Source organism: Schistocerca piceifrons, chromosome 1 (assembly GCF_021461385.2).
Source record: "Schistocerca piceifrons isolate TAMUIC-IGC-003096 chromosome 1, iqSchPice1.1, whole genome shotgun sequence".
Classification (NCBI taxonomy): domain Eukaryota; kingdom Metazoa; phylum Arthropoda; class Insecta; order Orthoptera; family Acrididae; genus Schistocerca; species Schistocerca piceifrons.
This window is the reverse complement of record NC_060138.1, coordinates 1,111,595,350-1,111,613,228: the sequence shown is the minus strand read 5'-3', so window position 1 is coordinate 1,111,613,228 and position 17,879 is coordinate 1,111,595,350. Positions and strand designations below refer to the sequence as shown.

The following is a 17,879-nucleotide window of genomic DNA, read 5'->3' as shown; positions in this document are numbered from 1 at the left end:
GTTAAGAATGATTTTGAAGTAATAGGCTTAACATCAGAAGAGGCACCAATGTTAGCACTGAATAGGGGATCATGGAGGAATTTTATAAGGGGGGCTATGCTCTAGACTGAATGCTGAAAGGCATAATCAGTCTTAAATGATGATGATGATGATGATGATGATGACTGGCAATGGCAAGGAAAGTGTTTCTGAAGAAGAGAAATTTGTTAACATCGAGTATAGATTTAAGTGTAAGGAAGTCATTTCTGAAAGTATTTGTATGGAAGTTATGGAATTGAAACATGGATGATAAATAGTTTGGACAAGAAGAGAATAGAAGCTTTTGAAATGTAGTGCTACAGAAGAATGCTGAAGATTAGATGGGTAGATCACACAACTAATGAGGAAGTATTGAATAGGATTGGGCAGAAGAGAAGTTTGTGGCACAACTTGACTAGAAGAAGGGATCGGTTGGTAGGACTGTGTTGAGGCATCAAGGGATCACCAATTTAGTATTGGAGGGCAGCATGGAGGGTAAAAATCGTAGAGGGAGACGAAGAGATGAATACACTAAGCAGATTCAGAAGGATGTAGGTAGTAGTAGGTACTGGGAGATGAAGAAGCTTGCACAGGATAGAGTAGCATGGAGAGCTGCATCAAACCAGTCTCGGGACTGAAGACCACAACAAAAACAACAGCTACATTTCATATGCAGCAACATATCAGGTAATATGCATCAAACACAAAATCATAGCGACCACTATTCTTCACTTCAAACTTTTTGAATTTGGTGCAGCGTGTTATTTCATTGCAAAATACCACAATAACTATGACCATTAACAAAATGATGGGCACTTCTTCATGATGCTGATACATAAAGCTGTAAGTAACACAAAAGTAAATTTTTTACCAATTGGTTTCTGTTAAATCATTTAAGAAAGATTTCAGGGTGTGCACCTGTCAGCACTGAAAGTGGGTAAAGAAATTCTCATAGCACTCAGCACCTTTGCGCCAACTGTGCACCTACTGGCCACCTTATTCTGCATGCACTCTATCAGTGTTAGACCCCTGTCCACAGATGAAGCTATTAAAAGCCTAATGGGCAACCTTCACAGCATTCAGGCATTCATGACAAAGTTCCAGAGTTCAAAGCACTCCTCAAAAGCAATGGAGCTCATATAACACTGTGTTCAGTAAGCTAACTAATTGACAGTGCTGAGATTTTTTTCAGTAAATCTAAGTGTACAGTAGAAGTTTAGGCTTACAGGAAAGAAACTGGAGTATTCATTGCAATAGACATATTACTCAAATCCACTGAGACTACAATTGAAGCTGCATATGAGAATGTTTGGGTAAAAGTTAGTATCAAGAGTGAGCATAAGTCACCTTACAGTGTGTGGCAGAGGCTTACATTGTGTAGAACTGTCATTTCTCCCTTTTCCTGTTCCACTTGTGGATGGCTCGCGGGAAGAACAATCACTGGTAGGCCTCGGTATGAGCTCAAATCTCTCTAATTTTATCTTCATGGGCTTTTTGCAAGATATACAGGGTGTTTATAAATAAAATTAAACTTTCAAACTACTGTAGAAATAACACCACTGGTCAGAATAACCTCAAATTGTAACTGAACATTATCGGAGAAGGGGGAAAGTGTATGGCAGAATAAAAACTAATAGCTCCAAAATGTAGCAATAGATGGTGCTGTAAGCATCATAATTTATTAGTGGTCGACTACAAATGACAAATGAATCATACAACAATGCCTATGGTGTATGCTTGACATTAAACAAACTGTACTACTGAGTGTGTATGGGTGAACAGGTGTGATACTGTTAGTTACATAAGACCATCCACCACGGCAAAGTCATATCACATCAGATGGGAAAAATCAGTTTTTAATTGTGCTTGGGCCAAAAAACGCATAAATCATTCACTTTGGTTTTTAATTGTCCTGAGGCCAAAAACCATTTAAAAAGCATCAATCACATAGGTTTTTAATTGTTCTGAGGCCAAAAACCACATAAAAAGCATCAATTAAAACCAAATCAGATTATTAATTTCCATGTTACTGGTGAAAAACATGTTCAATATGCTGTTCACCATTTTCTGCAACAAGTTGAAATTGAGAAAAAGCGTGTTCCACAACTGATCAAAGTGTTTCTGGGGTCACTTTCAGAATGTGTTGTGCAATGCATGCCTTCAATGCAGCTAAGTTTGCAATTGGACACAACATCTTTCAGATAGCCCAAAGCCAGAAGTCACACAGATTATCAGGTGATCGGGACGGCGAGGCTGTAGGGAAATGGCGGCTTATAATTCTAGCATTTCTGAAAAGGTGCTTCAGTAGTTGCTTAACTGGATTTGCAATGTGTGGAGGTGTGCCACCTTGCATAAAAATGATCCGCTCCACACTTCCATGTTGTTGGAGAGCTGGAATGATGTGGTTGCACAAAAGACACTCATAGTGCTTACCAGTGACAGTACAGGTAACAGGACCGGAAGCACCTGTCTCTTAGAAAAAATATGGCCCTATGATAAATGATACCATAAACCCACACCACACAGTGACCTTTTCAGGATGAAGTGGTACTGGTTGATTTGCCTGTGGATTTTCCGTTGCCCACACTCAACGGTTCTGTGTGGTGTTGACACATCCTGTCAGCTGGAAGTGGGCTTCATCTGTCCACAAACTCCTACTTGGCCAATCAGAGACCACTTACATGTGAGCAAGAAATTCTAAAGTAAAGGTCTCTCTTGCTGGCAGGTCAACAGGAAGCAACTCACGCACATGGGTAATTTTGAATGGATAGCAAGAAAGGATGTTTCGCAGGATTTTACTCACCGTGCTCATGGGTATGTCTGATGTTCGGTCAATTCGCCATGCTCTATACATTTGCAGACCACCACTCATCTCTTCCTGTATTGCTGTGGCCACTAGTTCTACTGATGTTGAATTAATTTGTTTCCTCCCTCTACCAGGCTGCACAGCAAAATAACCTGTCTTTTTGAATTTCCGAATCATTTTCTACAGACCCATGACAGTTGTCGGACCAATGCCTTTTTTTGAAACCTTCAGTGTCTGGAACTTATGCAGAACAATGTGTGCACAGTCATCATTCTTGTAATACAGCTTTACAAGCAGAGCGTGATCTTTCATTTAGGCAGTCATGGTGAACGTCACAGATGTGAAAGGAGGAAAAGCCTTGTACGTGGCATGTTTATACCAACTTCAATGGGTCGTGCACATGACAGGTGTTTTCATTTATGTGTTCTGACAAATATAGCGCCACCTATCAATCAATTTTCACACTATTTTTTTTTACTTCTGCCATACGTTTTCCCCCTTCTCCGATAATATTTCGTTGCAATGTGACGTCATTCTGACCAGTGGTTTATTTGTACAGCATTTTGAAAGTTTAACTTTCATTATAATCACCCTGTACATAGACGAAACCAACATATTGGCTGACTCTTCTAGAGACGTGCTTTTGGAATTTTTAATGGTAAAGCACACTGCAATGCAGAATGCATCTCTTGCAGTGTCTGACACTAGACATGGCCAATTGCCTCCATGACACTTTCATGCATACTAAATAAACCTGTAAATAAATGATCTGTTCTTCTTCAGATCTTCTTTATTTCCTCAATATATCCTATCTGATACAGATCACAGACTGATGAGCAATGCTCAAGTATTGATAGATTGAGGGTTTTGTGATTGGGTGAACTACATTTCATGAGGATACTTTCAACTAATCTCAGGATGCCATGTGCCTTATCTGCAATTAGTCCTATGTTGTTGTTCTTCTTTAAATTGTTCCATAGGCATACACTTAGATATTTGCTTGCAGTAACTGTTCTGCAATTCTACAATAGTGGGTCTTTCTTCCTATTTACGTGCAATGCATTACATACATGTTATCTAGATGTCTGCAGGTCTCTGTTCATTTTGGTATGATTTTCTAGAGTTATGACTTCACTGTACACAACAACTTAATCAGCAAAAAGCCTTATGGAACTTCTGACTCTGTTTACTAGCTCATTTATACAAGGACTGGACAAAAATATGGGAACACAGTGAGAAATGCATGCTCGAACATAAATGCAGATGATAGCTGAGCTTGCAAATTGTGCTTTTGTATTTGACCACAAATGACGCCTTTGTGATGTCCTCAATACATCACAAGTGTTCTCCATAAGAAGGGGCTGTGGTTCTGAAAGCTTGGTGGACTCCACTGTTTCCTATGCATCTCCATTTTATGCCACAGATGAATAGATTTTTCTCAGATCATGACATAAGCAAATGTAAGAAGAAACCCTTACACCAACTTGATGTAATAGAATACAATAAAATATATTTTAATGCAACAACATACCATATAAGTTTGTCCATATTTTTAAAATTCACATGTGCATCTTGGTAGTGAAAGTCGTCCCCCATTGGAACAATAATGTTATTGGTGACATAATATTTTGCTACATTTCTAGCAAAATTTATGAAGTTGTTAACCTGAAATAGTGTTAACTCTATTAGAACACAGAACAATGTAATTTATTAAATGAGGATGTCAATTATTTAAGTCGGTACCCATTAGTAGGCATTTGCAATATGTTCTTACTTTTTCATCAACATTGTAGCCTCTACTGTCAGGGTCATCATTGACTGGCTCATCATTACACAGAATATCAAAGCAGAATCCTGATGGAGCACTGTAGTGGTTATTGAAGATGCTTGTGAATAGGTGTGAAGAAGTTCCTAGTGGGGAAAAAAATTAGGAAGTTTGAAACTGCAAGAAACAGCCTTCACAATGAAACTATAACCAAATGTAAAACATGATATTTCTGTTTAACAGACTTTAATGGATTAAACAGGCAACATATAATCATAAAATCAGTAACTTTTTGCAACTCAAGATTCCTGCATGTAAGGTATGATAAGAAAAGAGAAATTGAGATTGTTGTTGTTGTTGTTGTGGTCTTCAGTCCAGAGACTGGTTTGATGCAGATCTCCATGCTACTCTATCCTGTGCAAGCTTCTTCATCTCCCAGTACCTACTGCAACCTACATCCTTCTGAATCTGTTTAGTGTATTCATCTCTTGGTCTCCCTCTATGATTTTTACCCTCCACACTGCCCTCCAATACTAAATTGATGATTCCTTGATGCCTCAGAATATGCCCTACCTACCGATCCCTTCTTCTAGTCAAGTTGTGCCACAAATTTCTCTTCTCTCCAATTCTATTCAATACCTCCTCATTAGTTATGCGATCTACCCATCTAATCTTCAGCATTCTTCTGTAGCACCACATTTCAAAAGCTTCTATTCTCTTCTTGTCTAAACTATTTATCGTCCACATTTCACTTCCATACATGGCTATACTCCATACAAATACTTTCAGAAACGACTTCCTGACACTTAAATCTATACTCGATGTTAACAAATTTCTCTTCATCAGAAACGCTTTCCTTGCCATTGCCAGTCTACATTTTATATCGTCTCTACTTTGACCATCATCAGTTATTTTGCTCCCCAAATAGCAAAACTCGTTTACTATTTTAAGTGTCTCATTTCCTAATCTAATTCCCGCAGCATCACCCAATTTAATTTGACTACATTCCATTATCCTCATTTTGCTTTTGTTTTGTTCATCTTATATTTTCCTTTCAAGACACTGTCCATTCCATTCAGCTGCTCTTCCAGGTCCTTTGCTGTCTCTGACAGAATTACAATGTCATTGGTTTTTATTTCTTCTCCATTGATTTTAATTCCAACTCCAAATTTTTCTTTTGTTTCCTTTACTGCTTGCTCAATATACAGATTGAATAACATCGGTGAGAGGCTACAACCTTGCCTCACTCCATTCCCAACCACTGCTTCCCTTTCATGCCCCTCGATTCTTATAACTGCCATCTGGTTTCTGTACAATTTGTAAATAGCCTTTTGCTCCCTGTATTTTACCCCTGCCACCTTCAGAATTTGAAAGAGGGTCTTCCAGTCAAATTGAGATTAAACAGCAAAATTGGGAAGAGAACTCCTCCCATCATACATCTTCTGCATTTGTCCCCCCACCCCCACCCTTACATGGTGTCAGCAGCAGTGTTTAAGATGTCAAACTACACTTTATTTGTCATACAGTGGAAAATCTAGGATGGAATAATGACAATATTATGAAAAGGATAGATTGATACTCGCCATATAGAGGAGGTGGGAGGCCTCAGTGACCAGAGACAGTGGTCATGCAAGTCTGAGCTGTGCTTGCAAGAATGTGTGTGTATTTTCTAGTATAGAAGAGGGCCTTTTGGCCAAAATGCAGATGTATAGTAGTCTCTTTGTCATACCTGCCTGCATCTCAATGTCTCCTCTCTGGAGAGCATCAATCTATCCATTTCATAATACTGTCATACAATTTATTAGTGTTGTACAAGTGTGGTCATATGTAACATAAAAGAAAAAAAGTCTCAGCACAAGGCTGCATCATCTGGTGGCCAATTTAATGTTCGAAGTGTGTCAAACAACAATATGATCCAAAGGATGATCCAGAGGAGAAGTCTGTGTGTTTGCCTGGTGTATGATGTATTACAGTGGATTGGGTAGGTTAATAAGAATGCTGTGATGGTGGGTTGGTAGATCACTAGGGAGTGTAAATATTTTGAAGACATCAATAAAAAAACATACAAGCAGTAAAAATGTTATCTATACACAAGAACTGAGGCCTGTATTGTAATTTAGCTTTTATTTAATTGTAATTAATTCATCATTAAAAGTACAAAATAAATGAGTATTTCTTATGTAAACAAATAAAGAAAACCTGTAATGTGAAGATAAATATTATTATATTATAATTTGCTAATGGAAAGGAGTGATATATGTTTCATAATGTCAAATCACTAAATGAGAAGTTATGTAATTATTGGTTTGAAATCCGAATATAAAAGAGTTGTGTCAGCTGTTTCAATTGCACAGGTAGTCAAAATATCATTATAAAGAAAAGGTTAACAGAATTTTACATAAAGAAAAGGAAAACAATCAACTGAAAATTATTTTGTTGTAAGGTGATTATAGAACTGTATTGAAAGTAGGTAAGTTTTGTAAATATGTTCCAGAGTTTAAAATTATAGGAGGTGTGATTGAAAAGTTTTAAGAATGGGCTTGTAATTGTACAATGGTGGTACTTACATGCTACTGTGGTGCATCCCCTTCAAAATAGTCCCCTTCTGATGGAACACACTGACTCCAACAATGTTTCCACTTTTGGAAACATTCCTGGAAATTTTTTTTCTAAAGTGTGTTAACGCCTCTCTCTGTATTTGCCTGGATGTTTTCAATTGAGTCAAATCGCCTCCCTTTCAGTGAAAATTTCAGTTTATGAAACAGCAGGCCTTTTCTTCTGCACATTTTCATGCAAATGCTCAAGGATACATTTGTAGTATTCCTGATTAATTGTCTGTCCTACAGGGGTAAATTCATGATGCACAATACTGGTAGAATCAAAAAAGTCAACAACATTGTCTTTACCTTCGACCGACTTTGCCGTGCTTTTTTTGGTCAACATGATCCTGGAGTCTTCCACTGTGAAGACTGCACTTTGGTTTCAGGATCATATCCATATTCCCATGATGTGCCACCTGTAGTTACCCTATTCAACCAGTCTGGGTCATTTTTAGTCCAATTAATAAGCTGTTGGCACACTTGAAGTTGGTACTGTCTCTGGTCACTTGAGAACACTTTTGGAATGAATTTTGCGGACACTCGATGCATGTTCAGATCTTCAGCTAGAATTGACTGAACTGCATAGAAACTTAAATTAAGTTCATAATCCATCTCCCTAATTGTAAGTCTACGATCAGAGTACACTAAATTATGAGCTTTTGCAACATTTTCATTCATTTTTGAGGTGAAAGGATGGCCAGACTGTGGTTCATCTTCAATTGATTCATGTCCATTTTTAAATCTGTTGAATCAGACAAAAACATTTGACTGGCTCATACAATTATCTCCAAAAGCTGTTTCTAATAGTTTGTAAGTCTCAGAAGCTGATTTCTGGTTTTAAAACAAAATTTCACCCAAACTTGTTGCTCCATTTTTACGGCCATTTTCACGCAGATAGAATCCAGCAACAAGCCCTAACAGACCCACACTCAACCAGCTGCCACAATGAACTGAATAAAGGAAATGCAGTTTTCTGTCAGAGGGCGGTCAAGGACAAGGCAATGTCTCACTCCCCACCCTCCTTGTACCTGCTCGTCAAACCAATAAGCAGTAGCAGATCCATTCTTAAAACTTTCCAGTCACACCTTGTATTGTATTCATTTTGCTGTTACAGGGTTAACATTGCTGAGGCATGTGTTGGTAAACACTGGCTCTCATGGAGAGTTCCAAGTCTGAAGTTCTAAAGTAGAGCTCAAGGTGAAAAGACATAATGTAAAGTTCATAGTTATAATTTGTATAAATTAGTAATGTGTAATTTACTAAGAGCAAGAATTTTTACACAGACTTGGTTTAACTTGTGTCTGAAAATGTACTAAATAGAATAAATAGGAAAAGTTAAAATCTGCAGTTTAGTTCGCAAGAAATGTACGAGAACATTATATTCCAGCTTTGCATGTATCCAAGCTAATTAATATGTTACAATGGTGTAGATGAGACAATGTAAGTATTCCACCATTATGTTAGCATGCAAGATGCTGTTTACAGTTTAGCTGATAAAATTTACAGTCATGTATAATGTTACATTTACAGATGTTGAAGATAAACAAAGCCTAGTCATGGAATGTATGCAACAGAAATCATTAAGATAAAACAATGGAAAATCCAAGATTGAATGTGACAATATTCTGAGAAAGAAAGTTGCTACTCATCATATAGTGGAGATGCTGAGTCACAGACAGGCACAACAAAAAGAGTTTCACAATTAAAGCTTTCGGCAATTGGCCTCTGTCAGCAATACACACACACACACACACACACACACACACACACACACACAAACGCAACTGACACACATGACTGCAGTCTCAGACAACTGAAACCACACTGCCAGCAGCAGCACCAGTGCATGATGGAAGTCGTGACTGGGTGGGAGTAAGGAGGAGGCTGTAGCAGGGAGGGGGAGGGATAATATGGTGGGGCTGGTGGACAGTAAAGTGCTGCAGGTTAGGTGGAGGGGCAGGGGCAAGGGAAGTAGCAGAAAATGAGAGAAATAAAAAGTCTGGGTGGAGTGGTGGAATGACAGCTGTATAGTGCTGGAACGGGAGCAGCGAAGGGGCTGGATCAGTGAGGACAGTGACTAACAAAGGCTGAGGCCAGGAGGGTTACAGGGACATAGGATGTATTGCAGGGAAAGTTCCCACCTGTGCAATTCAGAAAAGCTGGTGTTGGTGGGAAGGATCCATGTGGCACGGGCTATGAAGCAATCATTGAAATGAAGGATATCGTGTTCGGCAGCATATTCAGCAACAGAGTAATCCACTTGTTTCTTGGCCACAGTTTGTCAGTGGCCATTCATGGAGACAGACAGCTTGTTGGTTGTCATGGATCCATAGAATTCAGCACAATGGTTGAAGCTTAGCTTGTTGACCACATGACTGGTTTCACAAGTAGTCTTGCCTTTGATGGGATAGATGATGTCAGTGACTGGACTGGAGAAGGTGGTGGTGGTGGGAGGATGTATGGGACAGGTCTCACATCTAGGTTTGTTACTGGGTTATGAGCCATGAGGTAAGGGATTCGGAGCAGGGTTTGTGTAAGGTGGATGAGTATATTGTGTAGGTTTGGTGGATGGTGGAATACGATTGTGGGAAGGGTGGGAAGGACAGTGAGCAGGACATTTCTCATTTCAGGGCATGATGAGAGGTATTCGAAACCCTGGCGGAGAATGTAATTCAGTTGCTCCAGTTCTGGGCGGTACTGAGCTATTAGGGGAATGCTCTTCTGTGGCCAGACAGTGGGACTTTTGGAGGTGGTGGGAGACTGGAAAGATAAGGCACAGGAGATTTGTTTTTGTACAAGATTGGGAGGATAATTATGGTCAGTGAAGGCTTCAGTGAGACCATTGGTATATTTTGAGAAGGACTGCTCAGAACTGCAAATGCGACGACCGTGGTTGGCTAGGCTGTATGGAAGTGACTTCTCAGTATGGAATGAGTGGCAGCTGTCAGAGTGGAGGTATTGCTGGTGGTTAGTAGGTTTGATATGGACGGAGGTACAGATGAAGCCATCTTCGAGGTGGAGGTCAACATCTGATAATTTACACACTTTTTGGTGTCTGCTTCATTGGCAATGCAGCAGAGACACTCAAGTTCAAGTGTTGTTCCAGCAAACAGTTTTAATCTATCAAGAAGTTTTGTATCAGTGTACATTCTGCTGTGGAGTGAAAATTTCATTCTGGACACAACATATTCAGTTTTGCACATCTGGAGGCACTACATCAATGATAAGTGTAACACATGGTAAGAAAACAATAACTTGGTTGTAAATTTCAAAATTTTTAGACTTTTATATTTATGAGAGTTTAAACTGAAAAAAAAAAAAAAAAAAAAAAAATTTCAACTCCTAAGACAAGTTACTTCAGCCACATTTGTACTTCGAATCTTTGAAAATCTTGCAGAGAGACAAATCAGTAAGTTAACATTTTTTGCATATTTTCATTCAATAATATCATGTTGAATAATATTCTGGGGTAACTCCTCTTTAAGAAAAAAGTCTTCATTGCTCAAAAATGCACTCACTGATTATCATTTTGTGTTATTTGTTTAAGGGGTTGGGCATTTTGTCTGCTGTTTCATTGTACATTTACATGAAGCATGTTGTAAATATGGGATCTTCACCACCAATGATGTGAAGCATTATATAAATAAGACTCTTTGGCAGCAATATGTGTTTAGGCCTCACAGAGGAAGGAACTGAACATTGAACTGCGCATATGCATTTCTGTTATACATCTGTTAGAGGTAATGAATTGTGTGTTAACTGCATTTACTAGCATTCTGCTTCATTCTGTGAGCATTCCCCACAGGAATCACTACAGTTGTGACCCTGCAATGAACAGCAGCATCTACTGAACATAGCAAATGCACCTCCTCAGACTGTGTTCACTCAGAAAATGGAGGCATTCCACAATCCCTGTCTTTTCAAACAATATGGACAAAACAGTGACTTTCAAAGTGACTCGCATAATGTTTTCTTCCATCCAGATCCGTCAAAAATTTATGTGAAACATGGAAGTGACATTCCGCTACATCCTATCATTGACAACAACGATGGTGAATAAGTGCATGAATAATGTGTAATGCCTTCCAACCTCCTTGACGAAGCTAATCTTCCCTCATGCTGCAAACTAATTCACATCTACTTGACAACACCTCTTGTGATTTTACTGGCCCATCCCTGTCCATGTCGGAAGTGACCCAGCTCATAACCTCATGTGGGGCCCAGCTGGCTGGGTCACAAGAGAAGACTCTCTGTTTGCCACCCTTGCTGCACGCAGTCCAAGGGATCCTGTATGCCATCACCCTCATACCACTCATTCCAGCACACCAACAACAGGACTTCTGTGGGGCACATATATAACTAAGTTTACACCCTAATCTATTGACCTTCCATCTGAAACCCCGGCGACAATGTTCACAAGCAGCAAATTCATACTATACAGTTATGAAATTTTTGATGATACTTCCAAGTTAGAGGTCCTACTAATCAACATGGAGGATCACACCGACATCATTAGCAACATCATACAAACATCTCTGGCGAAAAACAAATTTGACACTGAGTCACCCAAGGCACCAGAGCATGAGCTGCAACAAGTAATTTATGAAGAAAGATTGGGTGGCACGAGAACCTTCTCAACTGTGGAGACACATTTGGGAATCGACCAACCTGACTCTCATGCCAGATAACATGCTCTGGTTGATTAAATTACCTCCTCAGATTCAGTTGGTGATGATTTCTCATGAAAATTAAATGACAGAATAAAAATTATTCCTGGCTGACAGACGTTTGGCATTCATACAGCAATGACAGCACTCATATGCGACAGACAACAATGACCACCACCAGCACGTTCCTGGCATGACACTTCACATGCAACCATGAAGGGCCAATGACACCCTAGCGATTATATTCACTCTCAAGAGTGATGTCAGCAGTGCCCATCATGAGGGCAGCAACCTCTGTCTGGCCATGATTGCCACACCCATGGCTGACAATAAGACTCCTCACAGTAGTCAGGGACTGTAGCCATGACTGTGCCAGTTTCACAACCACTTTGGTGACCGGATACTAGACTGCTCCACAATGTGCAATCACTCAAATGTAAGACATGGTCTGCAATAAGTGCTCTGGATCACTACACTCAACAATGTCATCTGCAGCTCAAGCATGTGGGCCAAACTCGTTTTGCCCTGTAAAGTGCCTTGTAAAGTGACAGTAATAGACTGTACAAATTAGACAAGTCAACAAATGAATACTTTGTTATTGAAATTGTCTCTGAAGTGAGCACCATGCCCAGAGGATCACAACAAATAGAACTTACAACACCTGTCCTCTGACCGCGTGCCACAAACGACACTTGTATTAGGCTATTTGTAACTGTCATGTGCATCATGGTCATAGGGTTGCATGAGAAATTTGGATGAGAAATTTCCATGGGAGTTCATGGTTGCAGATGTTCATGAACCGATCTAGGGCATGGATTTTCTCTGTCAATTTTACCTCTCCCCTACTTTAACACAAGGTATCCTCAGTCAAACTGGCAGTGGAGTGTTAGTACTCAGTATTAGTGGCAGTCTGCCAGCACATTCACATGCAGCTTTGGAGCTGGCTATTACAGTACTGCTCACTTCGATCTCTACATATGAGAGAGCCTGCAACTACTTAATGGTTGTGGGGCTTTAGGACAAATAAAAGTTATGAAGAAGTTAAAAAAGGAGAAGCTCAGACTTTATAACTTAAATCCTGAGTACTTTTGTTGGGAAGGGGATTGGATGCTGTGCAATCTTACCTATAGCAGGAACACCACACTGTCTCCAAATATCTTCCACAAACAGGACGTTGGTAGATGAAACACACTGACAGTTAGGACATACTGCACGCCTGACACCCCACAGATACAATCCAGCGAGGTGAACTTTCCTAACAGTGTGCATGCACCCCCTTCGAGTGCCCTCGTGTTCCCCAAGTGCCTTGTGTGACATATAAACAAAAAAGCATTACTTGGGATGCTGTACACAAAATTAACTCCACACCAGGTCTGCTGAGTTGCCACAAAGCATGCAGACTGGCAGCAGACAAACTATGAGCAACTAAAACTGCTACCGATGAATTATTGCAAGCAATCATAGTTGAGCTATTGGAAAGCCTGTGGGCTTCACCCACACATTTATTTTATACATAAGATGGAACATACAGGTTACATGGTTATTTTTGGGCTCTGAATCGCCACACTGTACCAGACTGTTACCAATACTGAACCAACGAGATCTTATTCATATCTTGGCAGGTACTTCTCCAGTGTTCAATGTTCTAAACAGCAAATTCCCACAGCTACTGAGGATGTACCCAAAACTGTGATAATAACTTCATTCGGGCTCTACACATTCTCGTTCATGCCTCACAGTTTGAAAAATGCAGCCCAAACATGGCAACAGCTCAATTCTCTTTCTCACACATGGACAATATTTTAATTTTTCCTGTATTTATGCAGGGTCATGATGAGGGTCACACACACTTTGTTTTGAGACTCTTGAACGTTTTAGGGTAGTGATGAATGATGACAAATGCCAACTTCAACAACCTGAAGTAACTTTCCTGGAATATGCTGTCAGTCAAGCTGGGGTTCAACCCACGATCCGTTGCGCACGGCTTACCGTCAACCCTGTGGGCTAGGAACTATTGGCATTACAATGATTTCTCAGCATATTAATTTCTACAGATGTCATGTGCCACAAGCAGCAGCTGTACAGGCCCTGTTGATGGACGCACTGGATGGAAAAAGCACACGAGGCAAACAGGCTCCCACTTGGACTCCAAAAATGCAAAAGGGCTTCAACCAAATTGGGCTTAGCTTGCTACATGCTATGATATTAGCCCATCTGGTCATGGCAGCACCCTTGTCAATCAACTCTGATGTGAGTGAAACTGCCACCAGCACATTTCTTCCACAGACAATTGTGAACAAACAACTACTGTTACATTTCTTTTCACAGGGGCTGCACCTGAATCTCACCGTAAATGGTCAGCTTATAATCGACACTGCTAGACTCATACAAGGCAATGCAGAACTTTAAGGATGACACTGAGGATGCACAACTTTCAATTTACATGGACCAATGACCACTAGCACATTCTGTAGACAATCTGGTAAAAGACTATTCACCACATCATTTCTACTACCTCGATTATGATGCACAAACTACCACTGATGTTCAGCACTTCAGTGGTGCAAACAATGTCATGGTGGATTGCCTGTCTCAAGTAAATATCGGGCGATCAAAAAGTCAGTATAAATTTGAAAACTGGATAAATCACGGAATAATGTAGATAGAGAGGTACAAATTGACACACATGCTTGGAATGACATGGGGTTTTATTAGAACCAAAAAAATACAAATGATCAAAAAATGTCTGATCAGAATAGCAATAATTAGCATAACAAAGTAAGACAAAGCAAAGATGATGTTCTTTACAGGAAATGCTCAATATGTCCACCATCATTCCTCAACAATAGCTGTAGTCGAGGAATAATGTTGTGAACAGCACTGTAAGGCATGTCCAGAGTTATGGTGAGGCATTGGCGTCGCCGAAGTTATGGTGAGGCATTGGCGTCGGATGTTGTCTTTCAGCATCCCTAGAGATGTCAGTCAATCACGATACACTTGTGACTTCAGGCAACCCCAAAGCCAATAATCACACGGAATGAGGTCTGGGGACCTGGGAGGCGAAGCATGATGAAAGTGGCAGCTGAGCACACGTTCATCACCAAACGACGTGCACAAGAGATCTTTCAGGCGTCTAGCGACACTTTGTTTTTTTGGTTCTAATAAAACCCCATGTCATTCCACGCATGTGTGTCAATTTTTAACTCTCTATCTACATTATTCCATGGTTTATTAAGTTTTCAAATTTATACTGACTTTTTGATCACCCGGTATATAGTCAGTTCACACCACCTACGACAGAAGCTCAGTAATAGGACCTGCATGTCTGCTGTATTCTACAAGATACTATGACTGATCTGAAATCATAGTGGCACACCATCTCTGATTCCTACATGCAAGTCTGGTGTGATGTGTCATGAAACTACCTCTTCTCACCAATCCTGTTAAGCTCAACAGAGCCTATCTTCAATAGCTCACATCAACTTTCACACACAGAGTTTCACCCTAAAAACTAAGTGTGTTATGGACCTATTTGTCTGGCCTGATGTGAAGTGTGACTGGAAATTGTGGGCTCTAGCCTGCAAGAATGAAGAAAGGGTGATAGAAAATACTTAATGGTCACTTACAACTTGGGGACCTCAATCTGGTTGGCCACCTACCAAAGTCAAAAGGTTATCGGTATAGTCTTTCTGTGATCAGTTGCATCACTTGCTGGGTTGAGATGTATCCCTGCCAGATATAACAATAGAAACAATGGCAAGGGTGTTTGTACAGATGTGGATACCTCATTTTGGCTGCCTGGCATCCATCACTTCCGACCAGGGCCACCAATATGAATTGGTACTGTTCTCCGAGCTACGTAACCTTTGCGGCATTCAGTGCTACCACACTACAGCCTATCTATCAGCAGAGTAACAGACTGGTGGAATGCCAGCACTGAACACTCGTGGCAGCACTTATGAGCCATGGGGGCAGTGAACAGAATCCCTACCCAGAGTCCTGTTGGATGTTCAATCCATATTCAAAGAATGCTTAATTAGCAGAGATTTTATACAGATGCACAGGAGATCTATCAGCAGATTTCATCTCTCCAATACTACCGGCCACTACAGAGTTACCAGCCCTAGTCCAGAGGGTGAAACAACATACTCCCTAATCCCATGGCTCACCAAAAATTTTTGTGCACAAGCTTCCAGCAGACTGTGAGTACATTATGTTATGGGGCAATACGTCATACCAGCATGTGGGCACTGTATTCTGGACCACATTGTGTACTGGCATGGGATGACAATACACATGGAATACTACTACACACAGGAAGCTGGTCACTGTCTCCATGCATCACCTCAAACCTGGCTGGGTTTTGCGAGATACAGCCAGCACAGACAATGCTAGGGTTGCTTGGACAGAACACAACACATTGCAAAGAGGCAAAGTGGAACATCAAACATTCAGAGTAGTAACAATGATTTCAAGGGGAACCTTGATGTAAAATTCCAGCCAAACAAAATAAGTGTAAAACTGCTTAACAATTTTGTAATTGTAGAAGGATAGAGATGACAGGGCTATCAACCTATCGATTCCTAATGTTGTCACCAAAAATCTCGAAAAGCTCTTGACTGATTTATTTCAAGTTTTTACACAACTCAGTAACAAACACTCAAACAGACACAGGCTGTTACAGGGTGTCCCACATAAAACTGTTACACCTTATGTCCAAGATTCGAGTAACAATGAACTAACTAAAAAAGAATAGATAATACTAACTGACGAACGAATATACAGTTGCACTCAATTTTCTGATAAAATGCAGTGTAGCCAACTCTTCAGACAATGTTTCCAACTCACAAGCAATTGGACTAGAGATGATTAACTGGTGTGTGAGGTATACTGGTTTTGTGTGAGACACTCTGCATAAAGTCAGAATATTGTTCGTAACCTCCCGGAAAAGTTCTTGACTGATTTACTTCAAATTTTTACATGAGACACATACTACACATTTTTTAATGTATCTCATATATAAATACGTATGTGTTAGCTTTCCATATCTGGTATAAGAAGACATATCAATAATATAGCTGACAATATTTTGTGATACATCTTTATTGATACAGAGAGCATGACAGCACAGCCATATTACACCATGTTCTAATCAAACTGTTTTGTTTTCACTGCTCACAGATACTCTACAATACTGTAGAAATTCTCTAGTCAGTTGTGTCACTAGCACTGATGTCCCCACAGGACCCCCCCCCCCCCCCTCTCCTATAGTGTGGAGTGCTGGGGGAAGTGATGGTTGGTAAGTGTCATCGGTCATGAGAACCACTGCAGATGCATATGACCAACTACATCATGGCCAGCTGTGAAGCAGGAGAGGAGTGGACCTTTTCTTGGTGTCTGGTGCCTGGCAGTGGTAGTGTACAGATGGTATGCTGCCAAGTGATGATGAGGCTGATGGGGGGTGGACAAAGTGGCATGCATTGGGTGCATGTGAAGACAGGATTAACGGGTGTAGGGAGGTGGGTGGTGGTGGGGAGGGGCGGCATATGTGCCTCAGAGAGTAGTGGAATTGGACTCAATGTGGTCTGAGGTAATGACTGAAGAGGAGCCTGCGGTAGCAAGCCATGGTGTGGCCTGTCGCTGGCTGGCTACGGACCCCGCGTTGGCCTCAGAGGGTCAAACCAGTGACCCTCCATGGACAGGAATGCTGGCGCTCCATCTGCTGCTGTGTGTAGCTGGTGGTGTGATGCGCCCTGCCATCCAGGAGAGCTGCCACACTTGAATACCTTGTTAGAACACCGGTACCTTTCTGTATGTGGCTGTGCACCTCTGCTTTGCTAACACGCTGCTCTGAGTCACATACTCATAACACCTAGGTAGGCCTGTGGGCCCCTTCTGCCTGTAACTTGTGCCATGCAAACCACTGCGTTTAATCTTTTCAGTGGGTCTATGGCCCTGTGGCCTGGATTCCACTTTGCAACTGCTGGTAGCATAACTTACTGTTAACAGGCCTGCGCCTGGCT

The 17,879-nt window shown here is 40.7% G+C and overlaps 1 protein-coding gene across 1 annotated transcript in view; it reads right to left on the bottom strand.

Annotated features, from left to right (window-relative positions):
- The window catches only part of LOC124778072 (lysosomal alpha-mannosidase-like), a 291,632-nt gene that overhangs the window by 120,665 nt on the left and 153,088 nt on the right, over positions 1-17,879 (bottom strand). The window contains exons 7-8 of the mRNA XM_047253619.1: positions 4,599-4,735; positions 4,356-4,489 (exon numbers count right to left, since the gene is read on the bottom strand). Of these exons, the coding sequence (XP_047109575.1) occupies positions 4,356-4,489; positions 4,599-4,735 (271 nt within the window). The remainder of the gene's footprint in view (positions 1-4,355; positions 4,490-4,598; positions 4,736-17,879) is intronic.